This window comes from Notamacropus eugenii, chromosome 1 (assembly GCF_028372415.1).
Source record: "Notamacropus eugenii isolate mMacEug1 chromosome 1, mMacEug1.pri_v2, whole genome shotgun sequence".
Classification (NCBI taxonomy): Eukaryota; Metazoa; Chordata; class Mammalia; order Diprotodontia; family Macropodidae; genus Notamacropus; species Notamacropus eugenii.
In genome coordinates this window covers 49,677,777-49,695,113 of record NC_092872.1, presented here as the reverse complement: position 1 = coordinate 49,695,113, position 17,337 = coordinate 49,677,777, and the positions used below count along the sequence as shown (strand labels likewise).

General features: G+C 39.6%; 1 protein-coding gene across 3 annotated transcripts; it reads left to right on the top strand.

Annotated features, from left to right (window-relative positions):
* Positions 1 to 129: 129 nt before the first annotated feature.
* UBE2I (ubiquitin conjugating enzyme E2 I) lies at positions 130 to 17,107 on the top strand. Of its 3 annotated transcripts, XM_072600463.1 has the most exons (8): positions 668 to 830; positions 3,890 to 3,944; positions 7,494 to 7,572; positions 7,762 to 7,845; positions 10,447 to 10,519; positions 11,818 to 11,927; positions 12,088 to 12,167; positions 16,451 to 17,107. In XM_072600463.1, the coding sequence occupies exons 3-8, from the start codon at positions 7,507 to 7,509 to the stop codon at positions 16,512 to 16,514; spliced, it is 477 nt and encodes a 158-aa protein (XP_072456564.1). In that variant the 5' UTR covers positions 668 to 830; positions 3,890 to 3,944; positions 7,494 to 7,506; the 3' UTR covers positions 16,515 to 17,107. The 3 variants fall into 3 exon arrangements, with proteins under 3 accessions (XP_072456571.1, XP_072456555.1, XP_072456564.1); XM_072600470.1 differs by lacking the exons at positions 668 to 830; positions 3,890 to 3,944 and adding an exon at positions 130 to 359; XM_072600454.1 differs by lacking the exon at positions 3,890 to 3,944 and having other exon boundaries at positions 623 to 830.
* The last annotated feature ends 230 nt before the right edge of the window (positions 17,108 to 17,337 follow it).

Genomic DNA, 17,337 nt, shown 5'->3' with positions numbered 1-17,337 from the left:
AGGGACCGTCTACAATTCTACTTCCGTCTATCCGGCAGGATCCGGAGTTTTGTACCGATCCCTCTCATTGGTTGAATATGAGGTAAGCCCCGCCCATTTCTCAGAAGTGACCAATCCGGAAGGGTTTCAGAGGTCTCTGTGCTTGTGGGGATCATCTGGACACTGAGATGCTCGGGTTGATCTGTAGGCCTCAGTGGATTTTTCCCCAAGATTCTTGGTTCTATCTGACTAGGGGACCTCGGGGATTGGAAGCCTTGGGGTCTCCCTCCGAGCATCCGAAGAGCCATTGGGATTTCCTGCGTCCCCTTTTCTGTATTCCTTCAACGCGTATCTTCAGATGAACGAACTCATTCCGAAAGGTAGTTTGCAGATGATCCCTAGTATTAGGGTCGCGGCTCCTTTAAGTGTACAGGTAGCTAAGTCCCTGCCTGTGGAAGAAATTACTCCTCGGGGGTCCCTACGCCCGAAGTTCGTACCCCGTCGTGCTCCCTGGGGAGGCGAACCCGCCTAGCCAGTGGGGCCGGAGGGACTTAGAAGGCACGGGCGAGAAGGGGTGGGGGAAGGGGAGCCGCAGCAGCGGCGGGGGTGGAGGCGGCGGCAGCGCGCGGGCGCAGGCGGGCGGCGGGGCAGCCCGCGGCTTCCTCCCCCTCCCCCCGCCCCGCCCCGCGCCGCGCCGCGCCGGGGTCCTGCCGTCTTGGGTCCGGCTGCGCGCGGAGCGGGCTCCGGAGGGAAAGTCCCGAGACAAAGGGAAACGCCGCCGTAGCCACCGACCATCCGGGCACCTTCCGCCTCTATCCGGGACACTTGCCGGGGGCCGCGGCCGTGCTGAGGTGAGGCTAGCCCCTCTGGGCCGGGCCGGGCAGAGCTGGGCCCGGCGGCAGCGGCAGTAGCAGCGCCGCTCTCCTCCTCCCTCCTGGCGAGGCCCGGCCCGGCCCCGCTCCCTCCTCTTCTCCCGAGGCTGCAGCCATCGGGCCGTACCCGGTCTGGGAAATGGAGCGAGGCTTCCGGGCCCGGAGACCGGCTGGGAGCTGGGACGCTTCCCTCCCTGGGGACTGGGCCGGGCCGCTCCGGCGAATCTGTCCTCCCCGAGGAGGCTAGGGTGGGGGTGGGGGGGCAGTCTGGCCTCGGCCGCCAGCTGCTGTCCTCCATCCCTCCCTCCTGGGACTCTCTGAGGCCCCCGACGGGCCACTCAAAGTAGGTAGACGTGGAGGAGGAGTCATCCAAGCCGAGAGGTCTCGGACAGAAGAGACCCAAGAGCTCGTCTTGTTCGAGGCTCCTCTTCTGTAGAGAGAAACTGAGGCTTAGGGAGGCGAAAGGGACTGGCCCAAGGTCACACGTCGAGATGGAGTCGCCTCCCTCCTTCGGCTGCCTGATTGTTCGCATTAAGTCCTGTTAGTAGAGAGATGGAGGGATTTGGGGGAGCTGAGAAAGGGGTACGTAAAAATAGCGCAGAGAGCTGTCCTGGGAATGTGGTGGCTTTCTTAAAAACAGTATTCCAAGGCTGCTCACATGTTCCACCCTGTCTCTCCAAACCCCCCTCCCCCATGGCATCTTTTCCCAACAATTTTGAATGATCAGACTTCTAGGTTGTGTGCACTGCTGAGGAACTTAAAGGCCCCTGGAATTGAGTTTTTCTCTAAGTACGGACCCAGTTATCCGGTGTTACGGTAGTAGCACAGCAACCAAAATAATACCCACGTGAAACTTCAGTGAGAGGCTGATGGGATGAGTGAATTATAGTCCAAAATTCCCTGTGATCTTACTGAAGTAACTTTAAAAATGATCTAGAGGTAGAGAAAAACTCAATTGGGTTATTTAGCTTCTCAGTGATAGTAGGGTCATTTTGACTGCTCCCACTTTTGCCCCACCTCCGAAAAAAAAAAGTAACAATCCATCAGGTCTTTGAAAGGGACACACAGCCAAAATGGGATTGGTTGGATTAAGAGAACGTGGGATACTCATTTTTTTTTATTTTTTTTCCCCGTATTCTTGTAATCTCTGGGCTTGATTTTATTGTTAACAGCTCTTGGGTTTGCTAGATAAGACTTGCCTGATAGAGAGCCGAAATTGACAGAAGTTAGTAAGAGGGAAAACTGGATTGCCCTTTCTTTTATCCTTTCATAGTAGAATCTATATACATCTTCTTACCCCCTACATACTCATGCTTTTTTGAAATCTTCTCTACCTTTATTCTTGAATTCTCTTCACTTTTTAAAGAAAAATATCCATTCCCTCTTGCATTTTTGGCAGTGTTTCAGAGATGCCTTGTCCCTTTAGGAAGAGTGAAAGGACAGTCCAATTTTCAGTTGTGAGAGGGGAAGACAAAGTTGGCAAGAACACAAAATGTACCATAAGTCCAACAAAAAAGACTTTTTTACAATTATTTCTTTGGTTGTTAGGCCCAGTTAGCAATCTTAAACATACAGAAAATTTGAACAGACAAAGAAATGACTGTCAGTCATTTTTTGGTTTTAGTGGCTTAAAATCAAAGCAACATTGCTAATACCAAAGGTTTTCCTGGAGTGTACTAATTCCAGATGATGGGACGCATTAAAATTTTTTTTAATGTTTTTGTTTTTCACTGTCACAGTTAATAGTGTTGTTATTATGGGGATGATTAGAATAAAGTTGCATTTAAAATAAAGTGAAATTAGAAATTCAGCTCCATAATTTAAACTTTTTTTTTAAACTTAAACTTTTTCTAGACTTAAAAGGAATGGTGGTTTAAAAACATCTTAAATGTCTCATTAATAGGGAAAATGCTGTTAGAATCTGATGTCAAGAGGGACTTTTCTAGGATTTAGATAAATTTTGGATTCATTACAAATTTATTGTGGTTCCATTACAAAAATAGATCACATCCCAGAGTCTTGAATGGTTAGGAGATAGATACTTTAGAGTGGTTTCAGTTTCTAGTTCTGAATTGTTAAACAGATGTGCCAGAACTTTGTTTCACTAAGTGATGGATCTCTTAGTTTCTGTTATGTACCTGAGGGTTATAGAAGGTGTAATGGGAATATGAAGCATTTTAAGTGTGATTCAGTCTATCATGTAAGGATCAAGCCATTATCAAAGGGATTGTAAGGAAGAAATAAAATTGCAGTATTTCAGTTTAACTCTGTGCTTAAGAGCATTTTTACCTTGTCTCTGAACACTTGATAAAGTTATTGCTATTTCTTCATGACTTAATTTTTCTGCTTTTAAACTAGTAGGAACACTTGATTATTCCATTAAGTGCTTAGTTTCTGAAGTTAGACCAATTTTAAAGTGGGATCTGGTTATGTATACTGTAAGGTAACATCTAACTTTCCCCCTGATTAATTTTTCTGCTTTTAAACTAGTAGGAACACTTGATTATTCCATTAAGTGCTTAGTTTCTGAAGTTAGACCAATTTTAAAGTGGGATCTGGTTATGTATACTGTAAGGTAACATCTAACTTTCCCCCTGATAAACAGAGAATCCTAGAATTGGAAGGGACTTTGCAGTTTTTACAGGTGTACATTTAAGCTCTCTTTAATAGCATTTCTAAAAAAGTAGGAAGCATTTCTGTCTAGAACCTAACTAGATACACTAAAGGAGAACAGGTAATTTAGGCTAAGACTAAGGATTGAAATTGACCTTGAGATTACTTTGTCCCAACAACCCTTTGCCTTCATTCAAGCTATAAATAATTTCAGGAAGAAAAGACATTATATAATTAGATTTTTAAAAATATAGGTAGTTAGGCTTGTGTAATGGAATAAAAAAGTAAGCATTTCTTGCCCTATACACCTGTGGAATCAGAGGCAATTGTAGCTCTTCCATTCTCCTACCTCTCATATAAAAGAATAGACTATGGAGCAGGATGGGCCTTTGGAAATCATCTGATCCAATGCTCTCATTTTACAGATAGCAAAATTGAGACCCTGACTGGTTGAGCGACTGGCTCAAAGTCCTTCACATAGTAAGTTGCAAAGTCTGGACTCAGCTCAGAACCTTTGATTCCAAAAATCATTATTTTTGCCATTTTCCTTTTCTTCATAATTATATTTTATGCTTGCTTGTAAGCATTGCTTATTCCTTTTGATAGTACTCAAAGCTATAAAGGTTTGACCTCTACACAACTAGATAGAACAGTGGTCTAAGAATCAAAAGATCTGTTTTGATTTAAAGCTCTTGCTGGATGACCTTGAACATCACATCACTTCAATCTTTCTATATTTTGTTTCTTTGAACTGACTGTGTTGGGTTTTTTTTTTCCTCCCTCATCCCCTAGGGATGTTATAAGGATCAGATGAATTTTTCTAAGTTTATTGAGCACGCTGAGCTCCTGCAGCACTTTATAGATTAAGGTGGTTGAGGATTATTATTAAAACAGATGTAATCGAGTTTGAGGTTTTGTTTTATTTTTAAGTGAAAAACCTCATTCATGGCTTTTCAGAACTAATGTGGTAACTTCCTTAGTGATGCATTCAGCTATATATTCCCTTCCTTAACTTTCTTTAAATCCAGTTATACAAGACTGAATAATATATAATAGGCAGGGCAGAAAAGGAATTGATTTATGCGTTGGAAAGAAACGGACTAGCTAGAATTCTGGAGGAGTACTGTTTTTTGCTTTGGGGTTTTTTTCTTAATAAACATTAAACATGTGTTGTATATAAAACACTATGTTAATCATTAAGAAAGATCTAAAAATTACATGATTCTTGTCCTCAAGGAGTTCTTTGGGTTTTTTTTTTTCATTTAAAATATTTTTTCCTCAGTTACCTGTACACAGAACTTTTAACATTTTTAAAATGATACAGACTATGCATGTGTAGTCATGCAGAACATTTCCACATTAGCCAAGTTGCAAAAGAAAACAAAGATCCCAAAAACAAAATACAAAAAAACCTGATGACAACAAAGAGAGTAAAAAAAAAATGCCTTAATCTATATTCAGACTCCATCAATTCTTTCTTTGGGGGTGGATAGCATTTTTCACCATGAGTCTTTTGGAATTGTCTTGGATCATTGCATTGATCAGAGTAGCTAAGTCTTTCACAGTTGATCATACAGTATTGCTGTTTCTGTGTACAGTGTTCCCCAGATTTGGCTCACTTCACTTTGCATCAGTTCATGTAAGTCTGTCTGGGTTTTTTGGAGACTGTCCTGGTCATCGTTTCTTGTAGCACAATAGTTAGTATTCCATCACAATCATAGCACAGCTTGTTCAGCCATTCCCCAGCTGATGGGCATCTCCTATTTTTGTACGTATAGGTCTGAAGGAGTACTGTTGCTAAAAACATTAACTCTTGTTTAAGCTTGATGTTTTAACATTTGGATGCCTTTTTTTATGAAGAGGGAGGGATTAAAAAGCTTTAAGATAAAGCTTTGAGTCTGTAGTAAACACACAAGCAGATCTTTGAAACCTAGTTCTTTTGTTACCTTGTTTGAGGATCTTTAATTAGAGGGTGCTTTTTCTTAGGTTTACCTGGACCGATGAGGTGTATATGAGTACCTTTCCTGCCACATGATGCATTTTCTTGGACTCTTGCTGTGTGATAGCTGCAAGAGAGTGGTGAAATTCAAATAATCAGCACTGTTTAATAGTCTCGTCAAGAGAGGATTGGGGGAGAGGGTTGGTGTCCTTATTGGATAGAGAGAAGTAATATAAGCCACTGCTATATATGAGGCTTTCACTTTTCTCTTCTGGACCTTACTTCTGTTGTTATTGTTATTGCCCAAAGCTTCGTTGTGAATAATTTCCCCTGGATTCTAGTACCTATCCTAAAAATGCCTTGTGCTTTACATGGGGTATTCCTTTACACTAGACTTTAGTGGGTGATCTTTAACATATCATGAGACTTAGAAGTGAATAAAGTAGACAGTTGTACTAATTTATACTACAGAATTGATATTGCTACCTTTTCTCTAAAGGAAAAACATATTATCCAAAAACTTGTGACCGTACTGCTAAGGATGTTCTCTTAATAGTATATCTAAAACATAATGCTACAATCTAGCTTTTGTAGTCCTGTTTTTAAGTGAAAGATTCCTTTGCTTTCATACTTTTTACATATTTGAATGTCCATCTGAGTAGCTATTTTATATCCACAGGGACATTGCCATCCTCAGAGGTTGGTAGGGCTGGTAGTTAGCACTGTTTTATAGGTGTGGAAAGTGGGGCTTGGGTTAAGTCACTTCTCTAATCCAATCAAATTCTCTCCCCAACTACATTTCACAGAATGTCTGCATGGATTTGACAAATACACACAACACATAGCATGGTAGGAGCTTGAGTTTCATCTTTTCTTTGTCCTCCCCACTTTGTAAAGTGGCTAATGAGAAGGGAAGATCTGTCAGATGGGGAGAGAAAACAAGGTGTCTGGATAATCTAGTTAATTGTATTTAGTACCTATCTACCATCACAGTTCTCTTTTTCTTCTTTCTTGGATGTCTCTTTTTCCCTTTCTTTGTGAATAAGGAAATTCTAGGTTTCATCCACAATTAACAGCCTAAAGCTCTTTATTCTTTGTGTTTTTCCCCCACTCAAGACCTATATTTGAATTCTGGGCCCCAGGACAGGATTCCCATACTCTTTTTGTGAACTGTAAAATAAGAAATTCTCCTTCTGGACAAGAACTCCGTAATGATATGGTTGGTATCTGAGCTATATAACTGCCAAAGTAGTTGATGCCTGGCTTCAGCAGCTTAGGAGCAAACACTGAAACCAGTGGCAGGGGTTCCAAATTCATATAATGCCACAGGCCAAGGTCCGTCCCTTTTATGCTGTAGCCTTTCCAGCCTCACTCCTTTGCTGTTTTGGAATTGTCATTGTAGTAAAATTGTGCTATTGGCCAGCTTAAATTCTGATAGATTAGGTAGGGTTGTATTTATTAAGCATTTGTTAAATTCTTATTGTGTTATAAGGCAGTGTACTAGACTTTGGTGGTTAGAAGGACAAGATTTTAAAAATCCCTGCCTTCAGGGAGTTTATATTGCATTTGTAAGGGGAGGGTTGAGATTTGAGGAATAGGGATGAGTGTTATAACAGTAGTTTTGTGCTTTGACCCGTTAGGGAGGGAGAGAGAGAGAGAGATAGTGAGTGTGTGTCTGTGTCTGTCTGTCTGCTTGCACACGCATGCGTGCATGTAAGTAACAGAGTAGACTGAAAAGTCTGGAAATAATACCTAAAACTATAGACCAGATCTAATGTCTTGATTCTTCTGTGAGATCTTATTTTGGCAACTGGTTTGGTCTTGTCAATATAGTGAGCGCTAATTTCCTCCTACTGTAGTACAAACATCAAACACTGGGTGGAGTCACTTGCCAGCCTTACAGTCTCTTAAGTATTAATTAGATTCCTTTAGCAATCTGTACTTGAGGCAAAAGATAATGGATAAGAATTTTCAGGCTTCCTCTGCCTTCCCCCCAAAAAAGTGGTGTTAGAGAGAGAGAATATAAAATCAAGTTAGCTTTGAAGATGACATGTCCTGACCTAACACAATGTCTTTCATATTTGTACTAGAGGGACTTTAAATATGTCTGGAATAGCCCTCAGCAGACTTGCACAGGAGCGAAAAGCTTGGAGAAAAGATCATCCTTTTGTAAGTACAGTTTCTGTGTAACATGCAAAATGTGGTTTAGCATTTTCTTGATTGAACTACTGGCTAGGAATTGTTTATTCAGGTGTATGACTGTGCCAAACTGGTTGATCTAGTTAATAGGATTTATTTTCCAGAGCATGTGAAGTGAGATCCTTCAGTTGATGCTTTTTTTTTGTTTTTTAAACTTAGGGCTTTGTAGCAGTACCTACGAAAAATCCAGATGGCACAATGAATCTCATGAACTGGGAATGTGCCATTCCAGGGAAGAAAGGGGTAAGATTTCTCAGTACCTTATCTTTTTCACCCGTCTCACACTTCAGTAGAGACTGCAAATAGGTCCGAATTGGCCTATGGAATGCAAAGTAAAGTGAAAACTTGCTGATGTAACCTTTTCCAAAACAAACTGGGTGCTTGTTTGTTTTCCCATTTGCTTACACTTTCAAGGTACTGCAAGTGGCTTGGCCATCCATCTATTTATACTTCTAGGTATTTTACATGTAAGTAGGTCATTTTAGCTTTTGATTAGAATATTGGCCCTGTAGGGTAGTTGAGTGATTTTTAATTCCTTTACTAGGCTTTTTGTAATTTTTTTGCAATTTTGTCCCAGTGCTAGAGACTGCAACTTTAATCCTGGACAGCCATCTTCAAGGCTGGTTTGGATGGTGAGGTATAACCCATTCTTGTGCTGGAAAAATAATACAAAATAAGTGCTGACAACGGGCTAAGCTTGCCATTGTCACATATAGAGATAATGTGTCTGCATATTGGTAACCATGTCACTTTATACTTTTATGGCTGTGAGTAGAAGGAAACACTGTGATACTGAACTGCTAACTTGTTTTCTTTGCCAGAATTTCCAGAGTAATTTGGAGATAATTTGGAGAAGAGTCTTCTAAATGAATAAAATGATTGATCAGGCCCTGGAAGGAAAGATTGCAAGAACTATTTAGCATACAACTCTAGGGAAATAATAGCATCAGAATTTTTAAGTATACGTGTATTTTAGAAACTGGGGTGTTTTTGTTTCTTAAATATCCCCTTAACATAAGACGAGGCAAAATAGATTTATATGGTTCCAGAAGACTTTTGCAAACTTCATGATCAGAAATAGAAAATAAGAATCTCTTTGCTAGAAACTTTTGGAACTGAGACAAATGATGGTTTGTCTAGTTCAAGTGTTAGGCATGAAGTGATCTAATCCTCTGCATTCTATGAAAAGAATCACAGGTGTCCTCTTTGACTTCAAATACTTGGAGACATTACTTGTTTTAGTCAAGTAGCAAACATTTATTAAATTCCTATTTTGTGCCAGGCACCCATCTACGATGCTGGAGATACAAATACAGAGCATGAAAAAATTCCTGCTGTCAGGGAACTTGTAAAAACTTGAAGAAATTCTGTCATTGTCAACATTTCTGACTCTTTTGAACTAAGGAATATGTACTGGATTACCAAAACCTTTTTGACCTAACTGGTCAAAGTAGCTCCTTGAGCAGTTCTCTGCTTAGGCATATAATTTCAAGAAAGACAGTGCTGTATCCCTATCAGTCCATTCAACCTTTCTCTTCTCCCTCCTCCCTCCAAACTGTTTTGAATGGGACCTACTTGGATTTGTCTTTCCTAAAAGCAACCTCTTACTCCTTTCTTTTGTGAGCAATCATAGGGAGATGTATGAAGTGTCTGTGGCCTCTATTTTGACCTTCTGCTATTCAACCCTTCTCTGATACCCTGTTTCCAAGATAAGGCAGGTGCATTTCCTAGAGAGAAAGTTGGCAGGGTGGTATTCATAGAGTAAAAATATAGGGGTTTTTTGTACTAGAACCCTGAAATTCATCTGAATTGGAGCAGAGAACACAGCTTCTGTCTTGACAGCCGAAAATCTCCTACTCACCTAAGATGAGCGGTGAAGAAACTGTATCTGATTGAAATCACGGGGAAAACTTGGCTAGCAAAATGTAGTCACATAGATTGTAATCTTTTATACTCCCTTCCCCTTCTTTGCCAAAACACTGTTCCTGGGATTTAGAACTATGAGGAACTATCAAAGATTTTTAGTCTAGGTTCCTTCTTTCATACCACTGCTTTCAATGCTTCTCTCATAGTTAAATGCAAAGCAGAGATTTTTACCAGATCCCATCATCTACAAATCCTAATTGTGATTTTTTTTTCCCCTAAAGTATAGGTCTGACTTCCTTACCCTTTTCCTCAATAAACTCCAGTAGCCTCCTCTTAACTTCCAGGATCAAACATAAAATCTTTTGGCATTTAATGCTTTCCCATCGCCTGGTCTGCTCCTCCGCCTTTCATTCTGTTCTATGAACCAGCTGTCCTGCTGTTTGAACACCACTCTCCACCTTGTATCTCCATGCCTAGAATGCACTGCTCCCAACTTCTTTTCTTAGAATCCCTGGATTCCTTTAAGTGTTAGCTTAAACACCACTTACTCTCGAAAGCCTTTCTTGATTCCCTCCAGCTACTGATGCCATCTCCTTTAAGGTTACCTTCCATCTGCTCTGTATTTATCTTGTGTGTGCTGATCTTTATATGTTGTCTTCCCTCACTGGAATGTAAGCTTCAAGGGTAGGGACTATTTTTGTTTTTGTGGGGTTTTTTTGTATCCTTCACCCTTAGCATAGTACCTGGCACATAGTAAGTGCTCTCAGTAAATGCCAACTGATTACTTGAAATTGTGTACAGCCTCCTGGCTCTGTGAGCTCTATCTGTGTATTTATTGGGCAATTTTGTTTAAAGCAATTACATGATACTAGACAGATCTAGGGTGTATAATAGACATCAGTAATCATCCTCCCTATTTCTACTTATCCTGCACAAGAGGCAAATGACATGCCTAACTTTGGTTTAATTCCCTGGCAGACACCATGGGAAGGAGGTTTATTTAAACTACGGATGCTTTTTAAGGATGATTATCCATCTTCACCACCAAAATGTAAGTACAGTAAAGTCTAAGCAGGCTGGGCTTCTTAACAGTTCTTCTACTGCAGTAACCAAAGGCCTCCTGAGATCATGTGATTGCTGAAGCCCTTGGGCCTACCAAAAGAGAATTATTTAGCTGTTAAGAGAGGCTAAATATGTAATTGAGATAAATGTGACTAACTTGAAATTCACTCTGATTGCTAGCACAGATGCCTCATAGCCACAGTTTGAACCACAGAAGTTTATGTTCTGTATGCACCAAGGCTGTCAGGTCCTGACCTGGAAATTGCAGAACATTACCTGCTCCAAATAGCCCTTTTTGTGTCTGGGGATTTCATTGACCAGGTTCAGAAATTCTTCTTAATTCATTGGACAGACCTCATTTGTTATCTTCTGTTGTTCATATTGTGGATAATGTACAGACATCTAAACAGAGGGTAAGTTTGGGGAAAAAGATACAACCACATTTGAAATTCAGGATCCTTAAATAATTTTCATATAAGATTCATGGTCAGTTGTAATTCTGGAAATTTCCTGGGGACATGGATGATATTTATTCCAAATTGGTGCTACCCACCAATTAAAAACCTAGAATATGGCTTTTTCACCGAACAGATGGGCTTAGATGGCCTTAGATCAGGTTGGCCAAGTTCTGTAGTGCCATTGACAGTTCCATACGTAGCCATGTAATCATAGGATGTTTGAACTTGAAAAGGATTTTACAGATGAAGAAAGTGAGAGACAGTAAGTGATTTACCCGAGGTTATACAGAGTAGCAAGTGGCCGAGCCAGGAGTTAACCAGATTCCAAAATCATTGTTTTTACTATACCATACTGTGGTCACCATGGTCTCTGACTACTTTGGGAAGGTGTGCTACATATAAAAAGCAGGGCTGGGGAAGAGTTCATCTTGGTTCCACTAATCCCTTTAAGAGAAGGGAACAGATGAATGAGATTGCTAGTCTGTCTTTTCTCCTTTCCCAGAATATCTGACTGCTTTCTAACTTTGTTCTTCAAATTGGAAAGTTTTTTTCCTTTCTTTTTCCCTCTCTCTAGAACATGATGATAATTTGTAATTTTGTCTAAAAAAAGCTGTTAGCATTTTCCTCATAGTTTAGCAGGGGTTCTGGATATTAACTAATAGTTCTGGGATTTTTGTTTTTATTTTTGGGGGCTAGTAAATCTCAAATAGACTCAAGATGTGGTAACTACCAGTAGGCCTTAGCTCTAGAAGCAGTACCTATTTCTTATAAAATGCATTGTAACTCTACATTTTAATTCAGCTTGCGTTCTTTCCCAACCATTATCTAGGCAAATTTGAACCACCGTTATTTCACCCAAATGTATATCCTTCAGGCACAGTGTGCCTGTCCATCTTAGAGGAAGATAAGGATTGGAGGCCAGCAATCACAATTAAACAGGTAGGGAAATCTTCCCAACTAGAGAGTGGGCAAAAAAAAGACTTTTTGTAACCTTGAGCAAGCCTTGATATTGAAGCTGCCTTTGCAAAACTACAGGTTTTTACTTTCTTTTGTAAATTTTTGAAAAGACTTGACTCAACTTTTCTTTTCTCCTATACAGATCTTGTTAGGAATACAGGAACTTCTAAACGAACCAAATATTCAAGACCCAGCTCAAGCAGAGGCTTACACAATTTACTGGTTAGTAGTTCATTTCAATACTTGTTTTTATCGTATATATTTTCTTTCTTGTGTGCTTTTGACAAAAAGCCTGTTCTAAAAAAAATGTGCTTTGTATGAGAAGGTTGACTATAGAGAGCTAGCTAAATGTGAGTGTGATGTGCTTCACTTGAGAACAAGCTGTTTGAATGATTGACTACAAATTGCACATTTATTGCAGAAGAAAGCAACTCCCTTTGGAATTTTGCTTTGAGCCATTATAGAAACCTGGGAATAGGTGGGGAATATCGGTTTGTTTGGGGGTGGTGAGCAGTAGTAATACCAACCCTTGTGCCACTGTAGCCTTTCTTATATTTACAGGGAAAGGGACTCTTGCTTATCATATTAACCTACCTACATGTCTACCTTGTCATGTAGAAGAGCCAGAATAGCTATATTTGTGTAATAAAAGGTGCCTGTACAAGTGTCATCTTTTTGTGGACACAGAAAAAACCCGAGGGGCTTGGGTATTATCATTTTGATGATGATTGTGCAACTTTAGTTACTCACTTTTTACCTTCTTAATTTGCCAGTTAATCTCCTTAGTCATCCTCTCCTTTGACTATGTTATGCCAGCGTTTAATTACAACAAGGTCCGTTTCTACATAATATTCTACTATCCTTGATTGTAGAGCACTGGTATGATTTATTCAGAATTGCAGATAAGACACTAAACTTATTTTATCAAGCAAAGTGAAAGGAAAAGCACACCTTGTGCAGAGAGCACCCCTTGTGCCAAATCTCTGCCTCGGCCAAGGGTCTTCAGATTTTTCCAGTCTTCTGTTTCACTTGCAGAAGAGTTGAATCTTCAGGCCCTCTGCGGGGAGGGCAGGTAATAAGATTTTTCTTAGCTCTCAGCTTTCCATTCCTGTTAAGTTTGAACATCTCTATTTTCTTTCCTACAAGGCCATGTATAAAAAGTTATTTGGGAAGCAGCTAAGACAGGAGGAAGGGAGCAAGCACCAGTTGTTTCAATCTTGGTATGAATTATATAATAAATTACCTCATCCCTTAAATGTCCTCCTTGGGAGGAGGCAAGAATGGGTGCATTTTCTTTGGCTAAAATTAGATAAAAGATGTGCAAGTACTCGTTATAGTGTAAAGCTTTATTCATCCAAAGGGAAATGGGGTTGTCACTGATCAGTATTGTGGCATATTAATTAGCCCCCTCCTGTTGGGAAACAAAATGACTTTTCTGTGCCTTGTACTCTAATTCTTAGGACAGTGAGGGAGAGCAGATAGTTCGTTTAGAATTTACTTTTTGAGGAAAAGAGGAAATTGGAGAGTTGAGGTTGATAGCATGGAATCATATGCAAAAATTAATAGGATTTGGGAACTTATAACATGAAAATTCTTGAATAAAGGGAAATACGTGAAGGAAGAAAAGTAAATCTCCCTTTTAAAATGGGTCATGGTCCACATTTGGGAACCAGGTACAAGAATACTCCTTAGGAAAATACATTATGACATTTTGGAGGTATAGAAATGATTGGAGAATGAGGTTTCTTATGTGATTTTGCAAGAATATTCACGTAAAATTTCTTTAAAAAATAAGCTCCTTTTTTTGTATTTACTCAACTTACAGAAATTAGAGAGTTAATCTATTTAAGGTAGTATTTCAATAGAGTTATGGCTCTATTCTAGGGGGAGGCTATAAATACTGATGTAGAGCCAGATGAAAATATGACCTTTTTTATATGCATGGAACAGGTGAGCTGGGGTAGAATTAGTGCCGGCACATCACAGAATGATGTTCATTCAGCTTGGCAAGGGTGCACCTTATGGAAAATCAACCTTCTTGAGAACACAAACATGTTATTTTTATTTGGAAGCTAAACTTAAGCTTGGGTTGTTAAATTTTATTTTAAAGTTGTTAACTTGGAAAACTTGGCCTTCGTTATTTTGTTTCATGAAAAGCTAAACTAATGTGTAATTAGTTCTACATCATGGGCCTAACCCAAATATTCTTGGCTCTTTTGAAACGGGCTCCTTGAAGGGCTAGTACAGCAGCCTGCCTCGTCTCTAGGAAAGGAGGGTCCAAAAGTCATGTGGACAGGTCAGCACTTCAAGAGGCATTTTTATGTCCTTGAAGTTAGCAGGAAATATGGGTGTTGGGATAAGGTTTTCTGCAAAAGAATAAAAACTCTAATTAAAGGTTGAATACCAGTTGTTAAAGAAATAGTATTAAGCATTAAAAAAAAATTTTAGGTGATGCAGCATCCTTAGGAAGATATTTTGGTTTTGATTTCATGGGATTTTTGAATTGTATAGCTCAGTAGGAAAGTGGGATAATAACTCATGTTTTCACCCTCTAATCTAGAAGTTAAAAGCTAGACTGGTATACGGACCAGTATCTCTTACGTGATCAGGGCAAAATTCTAAGAAAGCCACCTGTTTTATTTGCTCAGGTCCCTTCTGTCAGGAAATTACTTAGGGAGAGGGGGAGAAGAGAGGAGAGACACATTATGTGTATGTATACATACTGAACTACATGTAATGGAAAGTTGTTGGCAGTGAGTATTTCTGCCAGGTAGTAATGATACAAGCTTCTTAATGTCAGTTAGTGGGGAGTTCAGGAAAGAAATTCTATAAATATTACCTTCCTCAGTCAGTTCCCAAGATGTTTTCTACTTGCAGCAATCTCTTCCTCAGTCAAAGATAAAATTGTCCACCCTTACTATATTAACAAATTTCTAAAGCAGTTAGGACCACAGGATTATAGATGCAGAACTGTACCTCATTTGACATATAAGGAAATTGAAACCTAGAGAAATGAAATGACTCCAAAGTTACATAGGCAGTGAGTATCAGAGGTGGGTTTCAAATGCAGGTCCTGCGATTTTACTACACTACATCAGTTATTTCCATTTATAACTAGGGTCTAAAATTTCCTATTAGTGGTTGTGTAAGTGCTACCACTTTTCCTTTTAAAAATTAGCAGTATTTGCCTCTAGCACATCCTGAAAGACCCATAAACATAACCTTGAGGGGTTAGACCCTGAGTGATGAATGGGTGGCTTTGGGGCCACATTAGTCCTTGGGTGTGGCCTTTTGACTGAGTCCAAGTTTTACAGAACAAATCCTTTTATTAAGGGGATTTGTTCCGTTGAGTTTGGTTTCAGTCCAAGGGCCACATGTGGCAGAAGGTTTCCCCACCCCAGGGTTAGGCCTACACTGTGAAAAAAGAGTTACAAAGGAATACATAAGAAACAAAAGAAATCAAAAGCTATTTGTGGTTTGTCTAAAGAATCAGAGATTAAAGTTAAAGGAATTGTCTAAAATGTGTGAATGTTTCAAGAATGAAACTTTCAGTGTCAACCAGGTTTTGCTCATGCTTTCCAATTGTGTACCATTTTCCTAACTCTATAATTAATGGCTTTATTTTTTTCCTGTCTCTAAACTATTCTATGCATCCTGTCCTAGGTGGTTGTCTTTTGTATTAGAAACCACAAGATTTGAATGGATAAAAACCTGTTTGTGTATAATTGAGAGGCTGTGTGGTTTTGTTAGTGTAGGAAGTGCTGTCACATGCTGGCAAAAAATGCCTTCTTTCCTTCCTATCCTCCTCCTCCCTTTTGCACATGCTCCTGAGAAGGCAATGTAGAATTGATTGTTTTTCTTCCTGCCTCTGCTGATGTTAACTTTTTTCCTACATTGTTAAACTACTCATTGAGCAGAGTTCAAATGGTAGGCTCTTCCCAAATCCTACCTTGACTCTCCATAAAAATGATTCATTCCTTTCACCCACCTTCCTATTCTTGTCATCAGGATTTATTGGTGTCCTTTTATAGATTTCTATTTGTAATTAGCTACTGCCCTGTCTCTGTCTTAACTTTTCTTCATGTAATAGCTGGCTTTGGAGTTGGAGGACCTAGTTAAGATCCTCCTTCAATCATTAAACTACCCATGGGCAAGTCACAACCTCTCTGGGCCTCATTCTCCTCATCTATAAAATGAGGAGGTTAGATTAGATGACTTTTTGTGTCCCTTTCAGCTCTTATTTTGTAATTCTTCTGCCTTTCATGGTCCTGTAAAGGCATTCACCTACTTCTTATTTCTAAAACAATCTTCATCTAGCTTGGCTGTTTCCCTCTGCATTCTTTCCTTGCCCTGGGCTGAGTGTTCTTCCTTCATGGATTCTGTGTACAACCTGTCTGAGATCTACTATGCAAAGCCAAACATTCATGGTAGTAGGAGCTGGTTTATCTAACGTGCCTTTCTTTCTCTTTCTCTCTCTCTCTCTTTTTTTTTTTTTTAAACCTCAGCCAAAACAGAGTGGAATATGAGAAAAGGGTTCGAGCACAAGCCAAGAAGTTTGCACCCTCATAAACATCAATCTTGTGGCATCTTAAAAAGGAAGGGATTGGTTTGGCAAGAACTTGTTTACAAAATTTTTGCAAAATCTAATGTTGCTATGTACAATGACTATTCACTTAGGGGAGGGGGTTGTGTGTGTGCCATTTTCCATTTTCGCCACTTGTATACAGTTCTGAATTCGCTGAATTGCCCCCAGTTTTTTCATACAGGGTCTCTTCCTTCAGTCTTTTGTATTTTTGATTGTTATGTAAAACTTGCTTTTATTTTAATATTGATGTCAGTATTTCAACTGCTGTAAAATTATAAACTTTTATACTTCTATAAATTCCCTAGTATCTAGTTTCATTTGCTCTCTGATGCAGGCATGCTTACAAATGTTTAGAACTCTTTATTTAGCCTCTAGCTGGCTGTATGAAAAAGGAAGTTCATAACCTCTCCCTTTCCCTACCCTTAATTTGTTTTCTATCTTTCAGAGACTAGGTTATATTGCTTACAAGCCCCAGAGATCCAAAGTCAGCCAGCATCTTGTTTCTGCATCACTTCCTTGTGTTTATATGGCGTTTTGTCTGTGTTGCTGTTTAGAGTAAATAAACTGTTTATATAAAGGTTTTTGTTTCATTATCTTCTTCATTAAAATGAGTGCAAAGAGGAGGCTTCTAGTTTAGACTTTGTCTTCAAACTAACATAGCCACCCTTCTGTTGCCTACTCTGTAAAGACCTCTGTGTATAGACTTATCTCACTAGCCCTCCAAACTAGGGCCAGCCTGGGAGCATTCCAGTTGTTTGTTTGGCTTCTTGGTGACCTAGGAAGCCCTGATTGGCTCTTATACCTTGT

Bases quoted from the DNA above. Each gene is read 5' to 3' on its own strand.
- UBE2I (XM_072600470.1), top strand. From the start codon at position 7,507: ATGTCTGGAATAGCCCTCAGCAGACTTGCACAGGAGCGAAAAGCTTGG. The intron at 7,846-10,446 runs GTAAGATTTCTC...ATTCCCTGGCAG, and splicing joins CCATTCCAGGGAAGAAAGGG to ACACCATGGGAAGGAGGTTT. The intron at 12,168-16,450 runs GTTAGTAGTTCA...TTTAAACCTCAG, and splicing joins GAGGCTTACACAATTTACTG to CCAAAACAGAGTGGAATATG.